The sequence below is a fragment of the Rhinoderma darwinii genome, chromosome 5 (assembly GCF_050947455.1).
Source record: "Rhinoderma darwinii isolate aRhiDar2 chromosome 5, aRhiDar2.hap1, whole genome shotgun sequence".
Classification (NCBI taxonomy): domain Eukaryota; kingdom Metazoa; phylum Chordata; class Amphibia; order Anura; family Rhinodermatidae; genus Rhinoderma; species Rhinoderma darwinii.
The window spans coordinates 54,720,986-54,737,135 of record NC_134691.1 but is presented as its reverse complement, the minus strand read 5'-3'; the positions used below and the strand labels follow the sequence as shown (position 1 = coordinate 54,737,135).

At 42.0% G+C, this 16,150-nt stretch overlaps 1 protein-coding gene across 1 annotated transcript in view; it reads left to right on the top strand.

Moving 5' to 3' along the window:
- The window catches only part of SLC26A7 (solute carrier family 26 member 7), an 83,499-nt gene extending 68,518 nt beyond the window's left edge, over window positions 1–14,981 (top strand). The window contains exons 15-18 of the mRNA XM_075828067.1: window positions 5,314–5,411; window positions 7,988–8,042; window positions 9,887–9,993; window positions 14,788–14,981. Of these exons, the coding sequence (XP_075684182.1) occupies window positions 5,314–5,411; window positions 7,988–8,042; window positions 9,887–9,993; window positions 14,788–14,832 (305 nt within the window). The 3' untranslated portion in view covers window positions 14,833–14,981. The remainder of the gene's footprint in view (window positions 1–5,313; window positions 5,412–7,987; window positions 8,043–9,886; window positions 9,994–14,787) is intronic.
- The last annotated feature ends 1,169 nt before the right edge of the window (window positions 14,982–16,150 follow it).

Here is a 16,150-nt window from a genome sequence, read left to right as displayed (position 1 = left end):
AAATGTCTAACCGGACTTACTGAATAAAAGGACTTCAGCATATTGGTGACACATTTTGTACATTTATACACTATTGTCGTAGTGTTGTTTGTATACTACATGAAAAATACAAAGGAAAATATTTTTCTTAAAAATAAATTGCATCTTATTTTTATACGTGTTTTAATTAATATATCTTGTGGATATGCATAAATGCCTGAGTTGGGAATACCCCTTTAAGGTGTTGACAGTAGCACAATAGCATGCCCATGGTTTGGGTAAAGGTGTTATCATTTTATATCTTGCATTTCAAAGAATTGCTCTATAAGATTCTTCAAGGACTCCTGGGCTCGGCCATTTTCATCTTAGAAATAACACAATTCTATTGTTACTGTAGTCATTCATCAGTGGATTATATGGCTGTGGAATCACACTAGTAAGGATAATACCAGACAGAACAGCTAGTGTGATGGAATTTCAATGGCCTTCCAATTTTTCACTGTAACAAACTTTAAATATTACAGTATATGAGGAAACATTTAAGGATGATACATAGTAAAGAGCTGGTAACGAATACTGAGACTGTTCCTTTAATTGATGAATTCATGAAGAATGTTACCAATCCAAATAATTTCTAGCTATGACATTGAATCTGCATCCCCCCATCACATTAACTTTTCCAATTACCTAATCACTTTAATGCAGAATAATTAAAGTGGCCACTTCTCCACAAGGAACAGGGACGAGGCACCTGCGGCTGTCCCAATGGTCAGACCTCAACCTAGCACACATTTATGGCATATCTAATCAATTTGCCATAAACGTTATTTGTGGCAAAACATGTATATGGTAGCTGTATACTACACCGCATTCCAAATTATTATGCAAATGTTATTTTTCGCTGATTTTCCTAAATAGTCGATGCAAATGACAGTCAGTATAATCTTCAAGCCATCAACCATTGGAGTATAATGCGAATTTTATTGAACAAATCTCCTAATGATAACAGATTTTTTTTTAGAAGTAAAAAACTCAAAATGCACTGTTTCACATTATTATGCACAACAGAGATCAAAACATTTTTAAGGTTGTAAAGAGAACTAAAATGGTAATTTGTTGAATTTGCAGCATCAGGAGGTCATATTTACAGAAATCAAAAGCTCTTTCAATCAAAAAAAACTTAGGCCGAGTTACATGTTAAAGAGGCTCTGTCACCACATTATAAGTGCCCTGTCTCCTACATAAGGAGATGGGCGCTGTAATGTAGGTGACAGCAGTGCTTTTTATTTAAAAAAAACGATCTGTTTTCACAACGTTAGGAGCGATTTTAGTTTATGCTAATGAGCTTTCTTAATGCCCAAGTGGGCGTACTTTTACTTTCGACCAAGTGGGCGTTGTACAGAGGAGTGCATTACGCTGACCAATCGGCATCATGCACTCCTCTCCATTCATTTACACTGCACTAGCGATATACTTATATCACTATGTGCAGCCACATACACAAGCCCTAACATTACTACAGTGTCCTGATAATGAATACACATGACCATCCAGCCTGGACGTCATGTGTACTCAGAATCCTGACACTTCTGACTCTTTTCTCTGAGATTCCAGCAACGGATACGAAATCTTGCGAGATCACGGAGGTAAACGAGATTTGGTTTCACTTGCCGGAATCTCACAAAAAAGAGTCAGAAGTGTCAGGATTCTGAGTACACATGACGTCCAGGGTGGATTTCAAGTGTATTCATTATCAGGACACTAGTAATGTTAGTGTTTGTGTATGAGGCTGCACATAGTGATATATCTATATCGCTAGTGCAGTGTAAATGAATGGAGAGGAGTGCATGATGCCGATTGGTCAGCGTCATGCACTCCTCTGTACAACGCCCACTTGGTCGAAAGTAAAAGTACGCTCACTTGGGCATTAAGAAAGCTCATTAGCATAAACTAAAATCGCTCCTAACGTTGTGAAAATAGATCGTTTTTTTAAATAAAAAGCATTACTGTCACCTACATTACAGCGCAGATCTCCTTATGTAGGAGACAGGGCACTTATAATGTGGTGACAGAGCCTCTTTAACATAGGACCCCTTCTTTGATATCACCTTCACAATTCTTGCATTCATCCATTGAATTTGTGAGTATTTGGACAGTTTCTGCTTTAATATCTTTGCAGGATGTCAGAATAACCTCCCAGAGTTTCTGTTTTGATGTGAACTGCCTCCCACCCTCATAGATATTTTGCTTGAGGATGCTCCAAAGGTTCTCAGTAGGGTTGAGGTCAGGGGAACATGGGGGCCACACCATGAGTTTCTCTCCTTTTATGCCCATAGCAGCCAATGACACAGAGGTATTCTTTGCAGCATGAGATGGTCCATTGTCATGCATGAAGATAATTTTGCTACGGAAGGCACGGTTCTTCTTTTTGTACCACGGAAGAAAGTGGTCAGTCATAAACTCTACGTACTTTGCAGTGGTCATTTTCACAACGTCAGGGACCCTAAAGGGGCCTACCAGCTCTCTCCGCATGATTCCAGCCCAAAACATGACTCCGGCACCTCCTTGCTGACGTTGCAGCCTTGTTGGGAAATGGTGGATGTAGCGCCCATGGCCGCGGGCCGTCGGGTTTACTCACCTCCCGACGCCCGCAGCCATGGATCTGTGAGCGCTGGCCTCCGTCTCCCTCCTAGGAGATGCCAGCGCTCACTTCCGCTCCGTTCGGCTGGGTCCCGTAGGGTGCGCGCGCACGCTCGCGCCCGGCCTTAAAGGGCCAGCGCGCGCAATTAGGAAATCGTCATCACCATCAACTGCCACGATTTCCTGGTCTATAAGAAGGCCCCTGGCCTTCTAATCCTTGCCTGAGCGTTATTAGTCTTTCCCAGTCTGTCTCGCAAATGGTCCCTTAGTGTCTCCCATTCCAGCTGTTACCCGTGCCCTGTTACCGTTCCTGTACTCCGTATTGTTCCTGTGCCTACCCGCGTCAAGTGCCATCTGCCATGTCAAGTGCCATCTGCCACGTCAAGTGTCTTCTGCCACATCAAGTGCCATCTGCCACGTCAAGTGTCTTCTGCCACGTCAAGTGCCATCTGCCACGTCAAGTGCCATCTGCCACGCCAAGTGCCATCTGCCACGTCAAGTGTCTTCTGCCACGTCAAGTGCCATCTGCCACATCAAGTGTCTTCTGCCACGTCAAGTGCCATCTGCCACGTCAAGTGCCATCTGCCACGTCAAGTGTCATCTGTCACGTCAAGTGTCATCTGCCACGTCCAGTGTCTACCGCTTCATCGGATACTGCCCGCCACGTCTGACGCCACTTGCCGCACCTGCCTCCATCCGTGCTGAAGCCACAGCCACCGCCCGGACTATTTCAGGTACCCAAGCATTACTGTCTGCCATTTACTTCCGCTTAGACTGTAACCTGGTCAGCTGCCTCCCCACTATGGCGGAGCGGCCTAGTGGGTCCACAAACCCTGTGTCCGTGACAGTGGACATTCACCAACCATCCACTACTCCATCCATCTGGACCATCCAGGGTTGCACGGCACTCATCAGTAAACAACACGGTTTGAAAATTAGTCTTCATGTATTTCTGAGCCCACCGCAACCGTTTCTGCTTGTGAGCATTGTTTAGGGGTGGCCGAATAATAGCTTTATGCACACTTGCAAACCTCTGGAGGATCCTACACCTTGAGGTTCGCGGGACTCCAGAGGCACCAGCGGCTTCAAATACCTGTTTGCTGCTTTGTAATGGCATTTTAGCAGCTGCTCTCCTAATCCTATTAATTTGTCTGGCAGAAACCTTCCTCATTATGCCTTTATCTGAACGAACCCGTCTGTGCTCTGAATCAGCCACAAATCTTTTCCCAGTACGATGATCACGCTTACGTTTTCTTAAAATATCCAATATTTTCATACCTTGTCCAAGGTATTGCACTATTTCACGCTTTTCGGCAGCAGAGAGATCCTCTTTCTTTCCCATATTGCTTGAAACCTGTGGCGTGCTTAATAATGTGGAACATCCTTTTTAAGTAGTTTTCCTTTGATTGGGCACACCTGGCAAACTAATTATCACAGGTGTCTGAGATTGATTACAATGATCCAAAGAGCCCTAAGACACAATACCGTCCATGAGTTTAATTGAAAAACTAATAATTAAATGTTTATGACACTTAAATCCAATGTGCATAATAATTTGGAACACGGTGTAGAAATGTGTTCTTGTGACTTATATCTATGTTGGATCCCACTGAAAATCCAGATTCTCGCTTATATATTAATTTCTCAGGAATAAGAAGCTTTTTGGTGTTAAGGGCTTGTGCGAAGCCCATGTCCTCCAGAGTCTCACACTTGGGTATATCTTTCACCAAAAATCCATCATATAACAGAGAGTGACCATGAAGGTGTTTCCATCTCTTCAATGCAAGGAGTGGCCGCAGGACTATTACTGTAATGTGCAGCCTGTGGACTGATTAAAGAGCTATATCTGAGGCCCCTATTATGTGTTAGGTTGACCACCAGTGGTCTACACAGTCTGAACCACGGATCACGTGCTGGAAGATGCTTTACCCTCACAAATAAAACAGTAAAAGTAAAGATCGTACTGATCCAGAATAGTTGTATTTTTTTTTGGGCCTTTTTGATTATGGCATTGTCAGACAGTTCTATAAAATAATTGACAATTGTCTCCATTATCACAGCGGCACATTCATGCCTTGGTATACTCTGAAATAAGGGACACGTTTGGATTTCTCTTTAAGGCTGCATTCACATCAGCGTTGGGTTCTGTTAGACCTTTTCGTGGGAGGAACCAATGAACAGAAAGACAAACAGAAACCATAGCTTTCTTGTGCATTACCATTTATTTCAATGGTAATGCTTCTGTTGCAAATGGTTTCTGTTTGTCTCCGTTCCATAAGGTTTCCATTTTTTTGCGGAAACAATAGCGTAGTCGACTAACCAAATAACTGGAGAAAAAACAGAGTGGTCTACAAATCAATTGTACACCAGTTATTGAGCACTAACCACTAGACAGATCCAATGAAAATGGCAAATCAGAAGGGTTGGGGGGCTCTGCCACTACATGCCACCTGTCTGGAGAGAAGTGTTTACTGCATTAGCTGTTAAATTAAACCTGTTTAACTTGGAGAGGCAGTGCACTGTATAGCAGACAGAGGTTTCTGTGGCTACTCCTTTGCATAGCAAGGAATATGGTATTTGTTAAATTAAAGCAACCTGAAATCCTGTATATCGCAGAATATGTTGCATGAATTGACTACAGTGGAGCGCACAATAGCAGCTAGCTACAGATACAAGTTGTCATTTCTGTTTTAGGGACATTTCAGTGTGAGAGACATGGCAAAATGACCTGGATCTTAGACTGCAGTGGGATTCCATTTCTGGATTATGCAGGAGTGCTTACCCTCACCCAGGTATTCATAGAAATCATTAACTGCATTTAGATTGTTATCCACATCAGAGTTTGCTTTTAATAAAAACTCCTTACCAGTGGCAGCATCTGGTCAATGTATGAGGAATATTCCACTTCAAAACAATCAGTATGTAAAACTATAAGGCCCCCTGCACACAGGACGAAAATGCTCTGGTATTGCGATCCGGAATTTCCTTGCGGAAATTCCTCAGTGTTTATGCAAGAAAAATTCACATGCTGCAGATTGAGAATCCCCACAATTTCCGCACCTGATTTCTGTGTTTTTTTCCCCCCGCAGCCTGTGGATGAGATTTGTTTAAATCTCATCAACTTTGCTATTACTGTAATACGTTGTGGAATTGGCACACGGAATATACAAATGGAAATTCTTATATGGACATTGACGTTAGGGGTTCCGACTAGGAGTGGAATTCCCGGGCAGAGCGTCGGCAAATGATGTCACTCTCCATATATGGACAGTGACTTCAAAGGCTTCCCCTGGCTCAGCGCTTAAAGTAGCGCTGTGCCCGGGGAGTCCTCGACGAGTGGAGGAGCTCCCTCTGCTCCTCCGCACTGTACTAATGCTGAAGCAGGGAGATGACGGTTCCTTGCTTCAGCATTGGTTTCAAATGTATCTGCCTCCTAAAGATGCAGATACAGTTGACACCGAGACATACCACCAGCCGCCTGGGAATTCGGGACTGTCCCGCTGAATCAAGGATGGTTGGGAGGTATGTTAATGGTATTTTCTTTAGGACAGCCCATCTATATCTGATTCGTGGGGCTCTGTCTCTTGGGACCCCTGCCGATCAGCTATTTGAAGGGTCCGCGTCGCTAGTGCAAGTGCTGCCTTCCCTTTCTTCCTTTTACTGCTTCATACCTTCAAACGTCGACACACTTGTAGTGACGGCTGTTATACTGTGAGACGCCACTACAAGTGTCAGTATTTACAGTACAGAGAAGTGTGAGCAATGAATGGAAAGCAGCACACGCACGAGCGCTGCGGTCCCTTTAAAACAGCTCATCAGCAGTGGTGCTGAGGTTGGACCCATTGATTCTATCTCTATGGAAAACGCAATTCATTTTGAAAAATAGACTTTGTTTTAAAAAAAAGGACATTACTAGTGAAATATATAATTTGCTAATGAGACCTGGACAGTGAAGTTTCACAGGATTATGGGATCTTGTATACTAGGGTCATGTAATCTCACAAGACTTTAGGAATGCCTCATTGTAAATGCACATGCTGGGGTGGAGTGGTGTGGACTGGTCATGTGTCTTTTCTTCCTGAATTCCACAATAAAAAAAGATATATTGTGGCAGATTGGTAAATATTTTGCAGCCATAAATCTGGGATAAGGACAGGCTCCTAATACTCAAAATCTGCAAAATATCTCAAAATATGCAAAATCTGTAGGGCCCTCCACTCACTATGCACCATTTATAATACTGGTTTCTCCTTATGTGTCAGAGGGGCTTTTAGGCCAGGGCCCAGGTGTGACTGCTACATCTGCAACCACTATAACTACACGCCTGTATGTCATGGCTTTGTTGTGAGTTTTCTCCATCATCTCAATGCCACACATCACAAAATCACCATGTGTGAACCCAGCCTTGGTTATTTTTTTTTCATAAGCTCAAAACCGGGATTGGATCCTAAGCAGATGAAAAATAAAGCACAAAAGGGAAAGATTTATGCTTTACATTTTTTGAATCCTATTCTGGTAGCACAATGTTGTACAAATGATGTCACAGACATTTCGGGAAGTGTCCTTGTACAGTATGGATCAGTCTGCCCTAATGCATTAGAGTGCATTTGCCGCAATCACATTCATAGTTTTAGGTAAATGTTACTAGAAGTGATTTTATAGAAAACCTCAGTAGCGCATGTAAAAACTGCAGCAGTTTTCACATTTGAAGTCAGTAGGGAAAAGCATGGCCTAAATTCTACAAAACTGCTAAAAGTAAGGCTGGGTTCACACGACCTATTTTCAGGCGTAATGGAGGCATTTTAAGCCTCGAATTACGCCTGAAAACACGGCTCCAATACGTCGGCAAACATATTCCCATTCATTTCAATGGGTGTGCCGATGTACTGTGCCGACGACCTGTCATTTTACGCGTCGCTGTCAAAAGACGACACGTAAAATAACAGCCTCGTCAAAGAAGTGCAGGACACTTCTTGGGACGTAATTGGAGCTGTTTTTCATTGATTCCAATGAAGAACAGTCCAAATTACGTCTGTAATTGACGCCTCGCAAAACGCGAGTACGAGCAATTACGTCTGAAATGCAGGAGCTGTTTTCTCCTGAAAACAGCTCCATAATTTCAGCCTTAATTGACGTTATCGTGTGCACATACCCTTAGAAGAAAACAACTGGCATGCCCTAACACTGGGTGGTATTCAACCGCTATGTGTGAATAAAACCCAATTCACTACAGTTGATTTACCACAGCAACAAAACCGAGTGAATACGGCCTTGACTCCCTCCACAAACAGGTCATTACGAGAAATAGATTGCCTTGCATTAGATATATTCTCTTATTGTCTACATGAGTTTTTCTATTTATTTTCAGATTTCCCAGGATCTGAGAGAATATGACACTAATGTGCTATTCTCGGGCTGCAGCGGTGAGTAATACCCATTATTACAGTACCTTGCGAAAGTATTCAGCCCCTTGGTGTTTTTCCTGTCCATTGCAATAGTTCAAATTGTTACAGTGGAATGAAAAAAAAAATACATTGTTTAGGCCTCTTTCAGACGAGCGTATTTGTAAATGTCTGTAATACGGATCCGTAAATAAGGATGTATCATAAATTATTTTGCATCAGTATGTCATCAGTATTTCATCAGTATTACAGATCCGTATTAGTGATGGACTGTCTTCTAGGGAGATAATTAAACGACATAAGACTGCCCCTTTAAAAAACGGACCCAATACAGTTTAAATACGGACCAAATACGGATGCATCCGTATTCAATCGCTCTCTAAAAACTTCAATGAGTGGCGGTGAAAGCGGTGCATTCTGCGTTTTAAAAATATGCGCGCTTTATACACCCATGTGAATAGTCTCATTGATTAACATTAGCTCCATATTACTGTCCGCAAAAAATGGATGGAAGACAGATGTAAAATACACTCATCTGAAAGAGGCCTTAAAAAAAACAAAAAACAAAAAAAGTTGTGAGTGCATATATATTGACCCCCTTTGATATAAAGTCCCTAAATAAGGTCTGGTCAAACCAATAAACTTTTTAAGTCACATAATTAGTTGAATTTGGTCCCCCGGTGTGCAATGTCACATGATCTGTCACATGATGTCAGTATAAACACACCCGTTCTGAAAGTCTACAACACCCGTTCCGAGTCTACAACACCACTAAGCAACATGTAGACCAAAGAGCTCTCCAGACAGGTTAGAGACAAAGTGGTGGAGAATGTAGATCAGAGTTGGGTCATGAAAAAATTCCAAACTTTAAACATCCCATGGAGCACCATTAAATCTATTATAACAAAATGGAAAAAATATGACATAACTACAAACCTGACAAGAGAAGGCTGCCCACCAAAACTCACAGACCGGGCAAGGAGGGCATTAATACGAGATTCAACAAAGACCCCAGTGATAGAAGAGTCGATGAAAAAAGGCATTACGTAAAGAAAAACACAAGAAAACATGATATGAGTTCGCCAAACAGCATGTAGCAGACTCTCCAAACACATGGAAGAAGGTTCTCTGGTCAGATGATATTAAAGTGAAACTTTTTGGCCATCATAGGAAACACAATGTGTGGTGCAAACCCAACACTTCCCATCACCCCAAGAACACCATTCCCACAGTGAGGCGTGGTGGTGGCAGCATCATTCTGTGTGGATGCTTTTCATCGTCCGGAACTTGAAAACTGGTTGGCTTGAAGGAAAGATGGCAGCAAATACAGGGATATTCTTGAGGAAAACCCGCTTCAGTCTGCCGCCAGAGATTTGAGACTGGGTTCCAGCAGAACAATGACCCTCAACATACTGCTAAAGCTACACTGGAGGGGTTTAAGGGGAAAAATATAAATGTCCTTGATTGGCCAAGACCAAGCTCAGGCCTTTATCCAATTGAGAATCTGTGGTACGACTTGAAGACGCCGTTCACCAATCCAACTTATCTAACTACAGTTGGAGCAGTTTTACCTGGAAGAATGGGCAAAAATCCCAGTTGTCTAGATGCGCTGAACTAATAGAGACATATCCCAAGAGACTTGTATCTGTCATTGCAGCAATAGGTAACGTCACAAAGTATTGACTTTCAGGGGCTGAAAACTTATGCACAATAAAGTTTTTTTTGGTCTTGATTATTGTTTTTGTCACAGTATAAAAATAAAAACGTTGTGTAAATCAAATGGCACAAACCCCCAAGGCACTATATAATATATTAGGAATTCTGTGTTCTGCACTCCTATATTATGATGGTTATTCTTCTTGCAGCATCACTAGTAAAGGCCCTGATGTACTGTGGCACAAATTGTGGTCCAAAGCACGAACATTTCTTCAGTACAGTAAGAAAAACAGTTGATGCCTTGAAACGAAAAACGGTAGGATTTTTCATCTTGGTTTATGTCCTTATAAATGTTTTTGTGTAGTTCTTGTTTAAACTGACCGCTTTTCACCGTTTATTGTCTGGCTGGCTGCCTGTCTTAATAGTAAAGTGCTTAACCCCTTGCCGACATTTGGCTTTTACTTATGTCATAGGGGAAGTGTGGGGCAGGCTCAGGGCTTAATTGGAGCCTGTCAAAATCACAATATACTCCGAATTCAAGTCCCCTAAAGGGACTAATAAAAAATTTCAAATACAGTATAAGTTTCTTTAAAATATTACAAATATTAAAAGTTAAAAAAATATTTTCCTATTTTCCCCCATCCGTAAATGTCCAAGCGATTACAATATCACTATAACTAAAAATGTAAACCCACATGGTGAACTCTATAAACAGAAATTAAAATGAAAACACCAGAATTGCTGGTTTTTGGTCACCTCGTCTCCCATAAAAAATAGAATAAAAAGTGACCGAAAGTTGCAAGTACCCCAAAATGGAACGAATAACACGACATCTCGCCCCTGCAAAAAACTAATCCGTCACACTGCTCAATCGATGGAAAAACAAAAAAAGTTATGGCTCTCAGAATATGGCGACACAAAACTAATTTTAATTTTAACAATTTGTTTTTTCCTTGTAGAAGTGGTAAAATATTAAGAAAACTATATAAATTTGGTATCGCCGTAATCATATTAACCCACAGAATAACTTTAAGATGTTGTTTTTATTGCAATGTGAACGCTGTAAATACAAAACCCAAAAAACAATGGAGGAATCGTTGTTTTCTTCCCATTCCACTCCACAAATAATTTTTTTCCAATTTCCCAGTATATTATATGGTACAATAAATAGTGCAGTGAAAAACTACAACTTGTCCCGCAAAAAACAAGTCCTGAAACGGCTATAGCCACGGAAAAAAAAAAGTTATGACTTTTGGAAGGTGGGGAGGAAAAAGGGAAATTTAAAAACGAAAACAGGCTGTAGTGATATAGGGTTAAAACCTTTGAGAGAGAGGAATTTCTATTTCACTACTGAGAGATTTCTATTACTGGAGACCTGATAATAATCTTTATCTATTAAGATCGCACATATTCTGCAGCGTTACAATTAGTCCTTTTCTTAGAATGTTGTGTCACATTTTGGCCATGTTCACAGAGGGCGGATGCGCTGCGTAAAAGTACACATTGTATCCGCCTTGGAACCCACAGGGAATTCCGGCTAAAAACCGCACCAAATTGTGGTGCAGTTTTTCGGACGGAATGTCCGCTGCCAAAAACAGTGGCTTTTAAAAAAAAAAAAAAAAAAAAAAAAAAAAAGAAGCCTATTCTTACCACGGTCTCCATAGCTATGGCGACACGGGCGACGCGTCCCTCTGTTGTCTGTGCAGCCCGGCCTCCTGGGATGACGTTTCATCCCATGTGATCACTGCAAGTGAACACAACATTTGCTATTTGTTGCAGGTTTTACCTTTCCATTGAAATCAATGGGTAAAACTCGCAACAGAAAAGCAGCGATTCCAAAGTATAAATTGACATGCTATGGATTAAAAAACGCACCGCAGGCCAATTTATGAATGTTCCTTCGGCTGATTTTTTACGCAGCGTTTGGATGACAGTTGTTCAAATCCTATCCACTCGGCTGCTACTGTAATACGCTGCAGGTTTTCCGCAATGAAATCCGTTGTCTTTTGTGATGGAAAATCCAGTGTTTACGCTACTTGTGGACATATCCTTTTAGTAACAGAAATCTCTCAGCAAGGTTTAGGGGTCAAACTTCACCAATGGACTTCAATGTAAAGGGAATGTGTTGCCAGCAAAACATGTTTTTTTTTTTTTTTTAGTTAAACAATTAGTGTATAGGTGATTAAACATTGTTCTAATTTTTTTTTTCACGAGTCAGGAAATATTATAAATTGGATTCAATTGGATTCTAATTTATAATATTTCCCATTGCTGGTCACTAGATGGAGCCATTCCCAAAATTGCAGCATTGCATGTGGTAAAGCAACCACATTGCTTTATGCTGCAAAATTGGGTAAAAAGCCCTCGCTCTAGTGAGCTCTCAGCATCTCCCCCTCCTTTATCCTGGCTAGTGCCGGGAGAAACGAGGGGTTTGAACGGTCTAACCTCCTACACTGTGTGTCGCCATTTTTTGAGCTAACACACAGTGTAGAAGGTTTACATACACTAGTAAACACACAGTAAAACACGAACATACATAGAAATCCCTTACCTGCTCCAGTCGCCGCCGCTCCCTCCGGTCCATCCGCTCCGTCTGCTGCTCCATGTGCACAAGTCCGGAAGCCGCGACCGGAAGTAGTAATCTTACTGTCCGGCCGCGAGTTCCGGTCCACAGGAAAATGGCGCCGGACGGCGCGCATTTCAAATTGAACTGTGTGGGAGCAGCGCATGCGCCGTTCCCACACAGCGGCGTACGTGTTAGTGGATGGAACGGGCACCGTTCGCAGTCCCTATGGGACTGGAGCTGCCGTATTCCATGTCTGTATGTGTCGTTAATCGACACATACAGAAATGGAAAAAAAAATGGCAGCCCCCATAGGGAAGAAAAAGTGTAAAAATAAGAAAAAGTAACACACAAACACACAAATTAATCCAAACGTTTTTAATAAAGCACTAACATCTTTAACATATTTAAAAAAAAATTGTGGTGACACTGTTCCTTTAAGTTGTCTCATCTTGACAACCCCTTTTGATATGCCCTATTATGGTATATGGATATCATAAAGGGGGTCCTCTGCCCACACCCCCCTCTACGAGCCAGAGCGGAGAGCCGCTAACAAGCAGTGTTTTTCCCTCTGACAGACTCGGTCGTTTGAATACTACATTTTACATGTAGTGGTCACTGGAGGGGAAGTTTACAGCCAGCTGCATCTTTCCTTGACAATTGTGCCAAATAGTGGTAGTGATGGGGGATTACACTTTATATTTTGTGTTTCTGTATTCTCCAATAGCAAGATATCACTGCAGCATTATATAAGGTGAAACTATTGAGCAACAAAAGCTGAGCAACGAGATGAGGTGTGTGTAGCTCAGGAAGACATACTGACAAAAATATATACAGTGAAGGAAATAAGTATTTGATCCCTTGCTGATTTTGTACGTTTGCCCACTGTCAAAGGCATGAACAGTCTAGAATTTGTAGGCTAGGTTAATTTTACCAGTGAGAGATAGATTATATAAAAAAAAAAAAAGAAAATCACATTGTCACAATTATATATATATTTATTTGCATTGTGCACAGAGAAATAAGTATTTGATCCCCTACCAACCATTAAGAGTTCAGCCTCCTCCAGACCAATTACACGATCCAAATTAACTTGGGACAAGATCATAGACCTGCAGAAGGCTGGAATGGGCTACAAAACCATAAGTAAGACCCTGGGTGAGAAGGAGACAACTGTTGGTGCAATAGTGAGAAAATGGAAGACATACAAAATGACTGTCAATCAACATCGATCTGGGGCTCCATGCAAAATCTCACCTCGTGGGGTATCCTTGATCCTGAGGAAGGTGAGAGCTCAGCCGAAAACTACACGGGGGGAACTTGTTAATGATCTCAAGGCAGCTGGGACCACAGTCACCAAGAAAACCATTGGTAACACATTACGCCGTAATGGATTAAAATCCTGCAGTGCCCGCAAGGTCCCCCTGCTCAAGAAGGCACATGTACAGGCCCATTTGAAGTTTGCAAATGAACATCTGGATGATTCTGAGAGTGATTGGGAGAAGGTGCTGTGGTCAGATGAGACTAAAATTGAGCTCTTTGGCATTAACTCAACTCGCCATGTTTGGAGGAAGAGAAATGCTGCCTATGACCCAAAGAACACCGTCCCCACTGTCAAGCATGGAGGTGGAAACATTATGTTTTGAGGGTGTTTCTCTGCTAAGGGCACAGGACTACTTCACCGCATCAATGGGAGAATGGATGGAGCCATGTACCGTCAATTCCTGAGTGACAACCTCCTTCCCTCCACCAGGACATTAAAAATGGCTCGTGGCTGGGTCTTCCAAACATGACAATGACCCGAAACATGGAGCCAAGGCAACAAAGGAGTGGAACAAAAAGAAGCACATTAAGGTCATGGAGTGGCCTAGCCAGTCTCCAGACCTTAATCCCATCGAAAACTTATGGAGGGAGCTAAAGATCCGAGTTGCCAAGCGACAGCCTCGAAATCTTAATGATTTACAGATGATCTGCAAAGAGGAGTGGGCCAAAATTCCATCTAACATGTGTGCAAACCTCATCATCAACTACAAAAAATGTCTGACTGCTGTGCTTGCCAGCAAGGGTTTTGCCGCCAAGTATTACGTCTTGTTTGCCAAAGGGATCAAATACTTATTTCTCTGTGCACAATGCAAATAAATATATATAATTTTGACAATGTGATTTTCTGTTTTTTTTTTTTTGTTTTTTTTATATAATCTATCTCTCACTCGTAAAATTAACCTAGCCTAAAAATTCTAGACTGTTCATGTCTTTGACAGTGGGCAAACTTACAAAATCAGCAAGGGATCAAATACTTATTTCCTTCACTGTATATAGATGTAAGTGCTCGTAATGCAAGTCCCCAATATACTCCGGGTGGAGGGTTAAGGCAGGCCACAGCATAAGTGGATTCCAATGCAAATTTTGCCCTCAGGCCACTTCATTACTTTCTACTACCCTGGGAATTTACATTTAGCAATTCTCTAATGTATTTTTAAACTGATTTCTAATGTAGAGATAAATGTTCCCTGGGTTCATTACGTGACTAGTGTTATTTCTCTTTAGTGCAGTGGATCCAGTCTAGAAATCCTCGACTCATCTGATGCGTAGGACCGGAATTAGAGAATTAAAAGACATTATTTATTTTTGCTGGAATTATATAATGCTGGGTGAGAACTGAATATGAAGAACACACGGGCGAAGATTTATATGAATTCTTTCCTAAAGGGCCCTATGGGCCCTATAGACATTTAGGGTATGTTCACACGTTTTAGCAAAAAACGTCTGAAATTACGGAGCTGTTTTCAAGGGAAAACAGTTCCTGATTTTCAGAAATTTTTTGAGCAAGTCGCGTTTTTCGCTGCGTTTTTCGCGCATTTTCGATGCGTTTTTTTACGCCCGTTTTTGGAGCTGTTTTCAATAGAGTCTATGAAAAACGGCTCCAAAAACGTTCCAAGAGGTGTCCTGCACTTCTTTTGACTAGCCGTCATTTTACGCGCCATATTTTTACAGCGACGCGTAAAATAAAGGCTCGTGGGAACAGAACATTGTAATTCCCCTTGAAAGCAATGGGCAGATGTTTGTATGTGTATTAGAGGCGTTTTTTCAGGCGTAATTCGAGGCGTAAAACGCCCGGATTACGTCTGAAAACAGTGCGTGTGAACATACCCTAACTGCAACTTTAAGCTCCTAGACGCCAATTCAAAATCTGTTACAGGATCCCTTGCCTACTATGTGCCATTTATAATACTGGTGTCTTCTTATGTGGCAAAGGGCCATTAGGTGCCCTCAGGAACAGGTCCTGGGTGCAACTGCTACATCTGCACCACGTATAGCTACACTCTTGATTGGAACAGGTGCTCATAAGGCGAGAACCTACTTAGAGAAACTGGTTGTCTAACTCCAGACAACTACTTTTATGACGCACAATTGAGACTTAAAGGATAAATGCCTTATCAATATACAGTCCGCCGAAAAGGCCCTTTTACACCGGCCGATAACCGGCTGGTGCAGCGAGCGCCGATCAACGAGACATCGTTGATCGGCGCTTGTTTGCTCTTGTCACACGGAGCTATGGATGGGGACGAGCGGTCGTTATTCCGATCGCTCGTCCCCATACATTATTATCATGTCGGCAGCGCGTCTCCCTGTTTACATAGAGAGATGTGCTGCTGACAACAATAATATTTAACTTTTTTAAAACGATACGATCAGCAGATGATCGAGTGTTTGCTTGTTTATCTGCTGATCGCTGCCCTGTTTATACACGGCAATTATCGGCAACGAGCGTTACATGAACACTCCTCTGCACAATAATCGCCCAGTGTAAAAGGGCCTTAACACCTTATAGGTCAGATGGACAGGGTTATCCTGTGTTGACTACCACTTTAATGAGAGCAATGAGCCACATGCAGCATGGTTTTCTGCT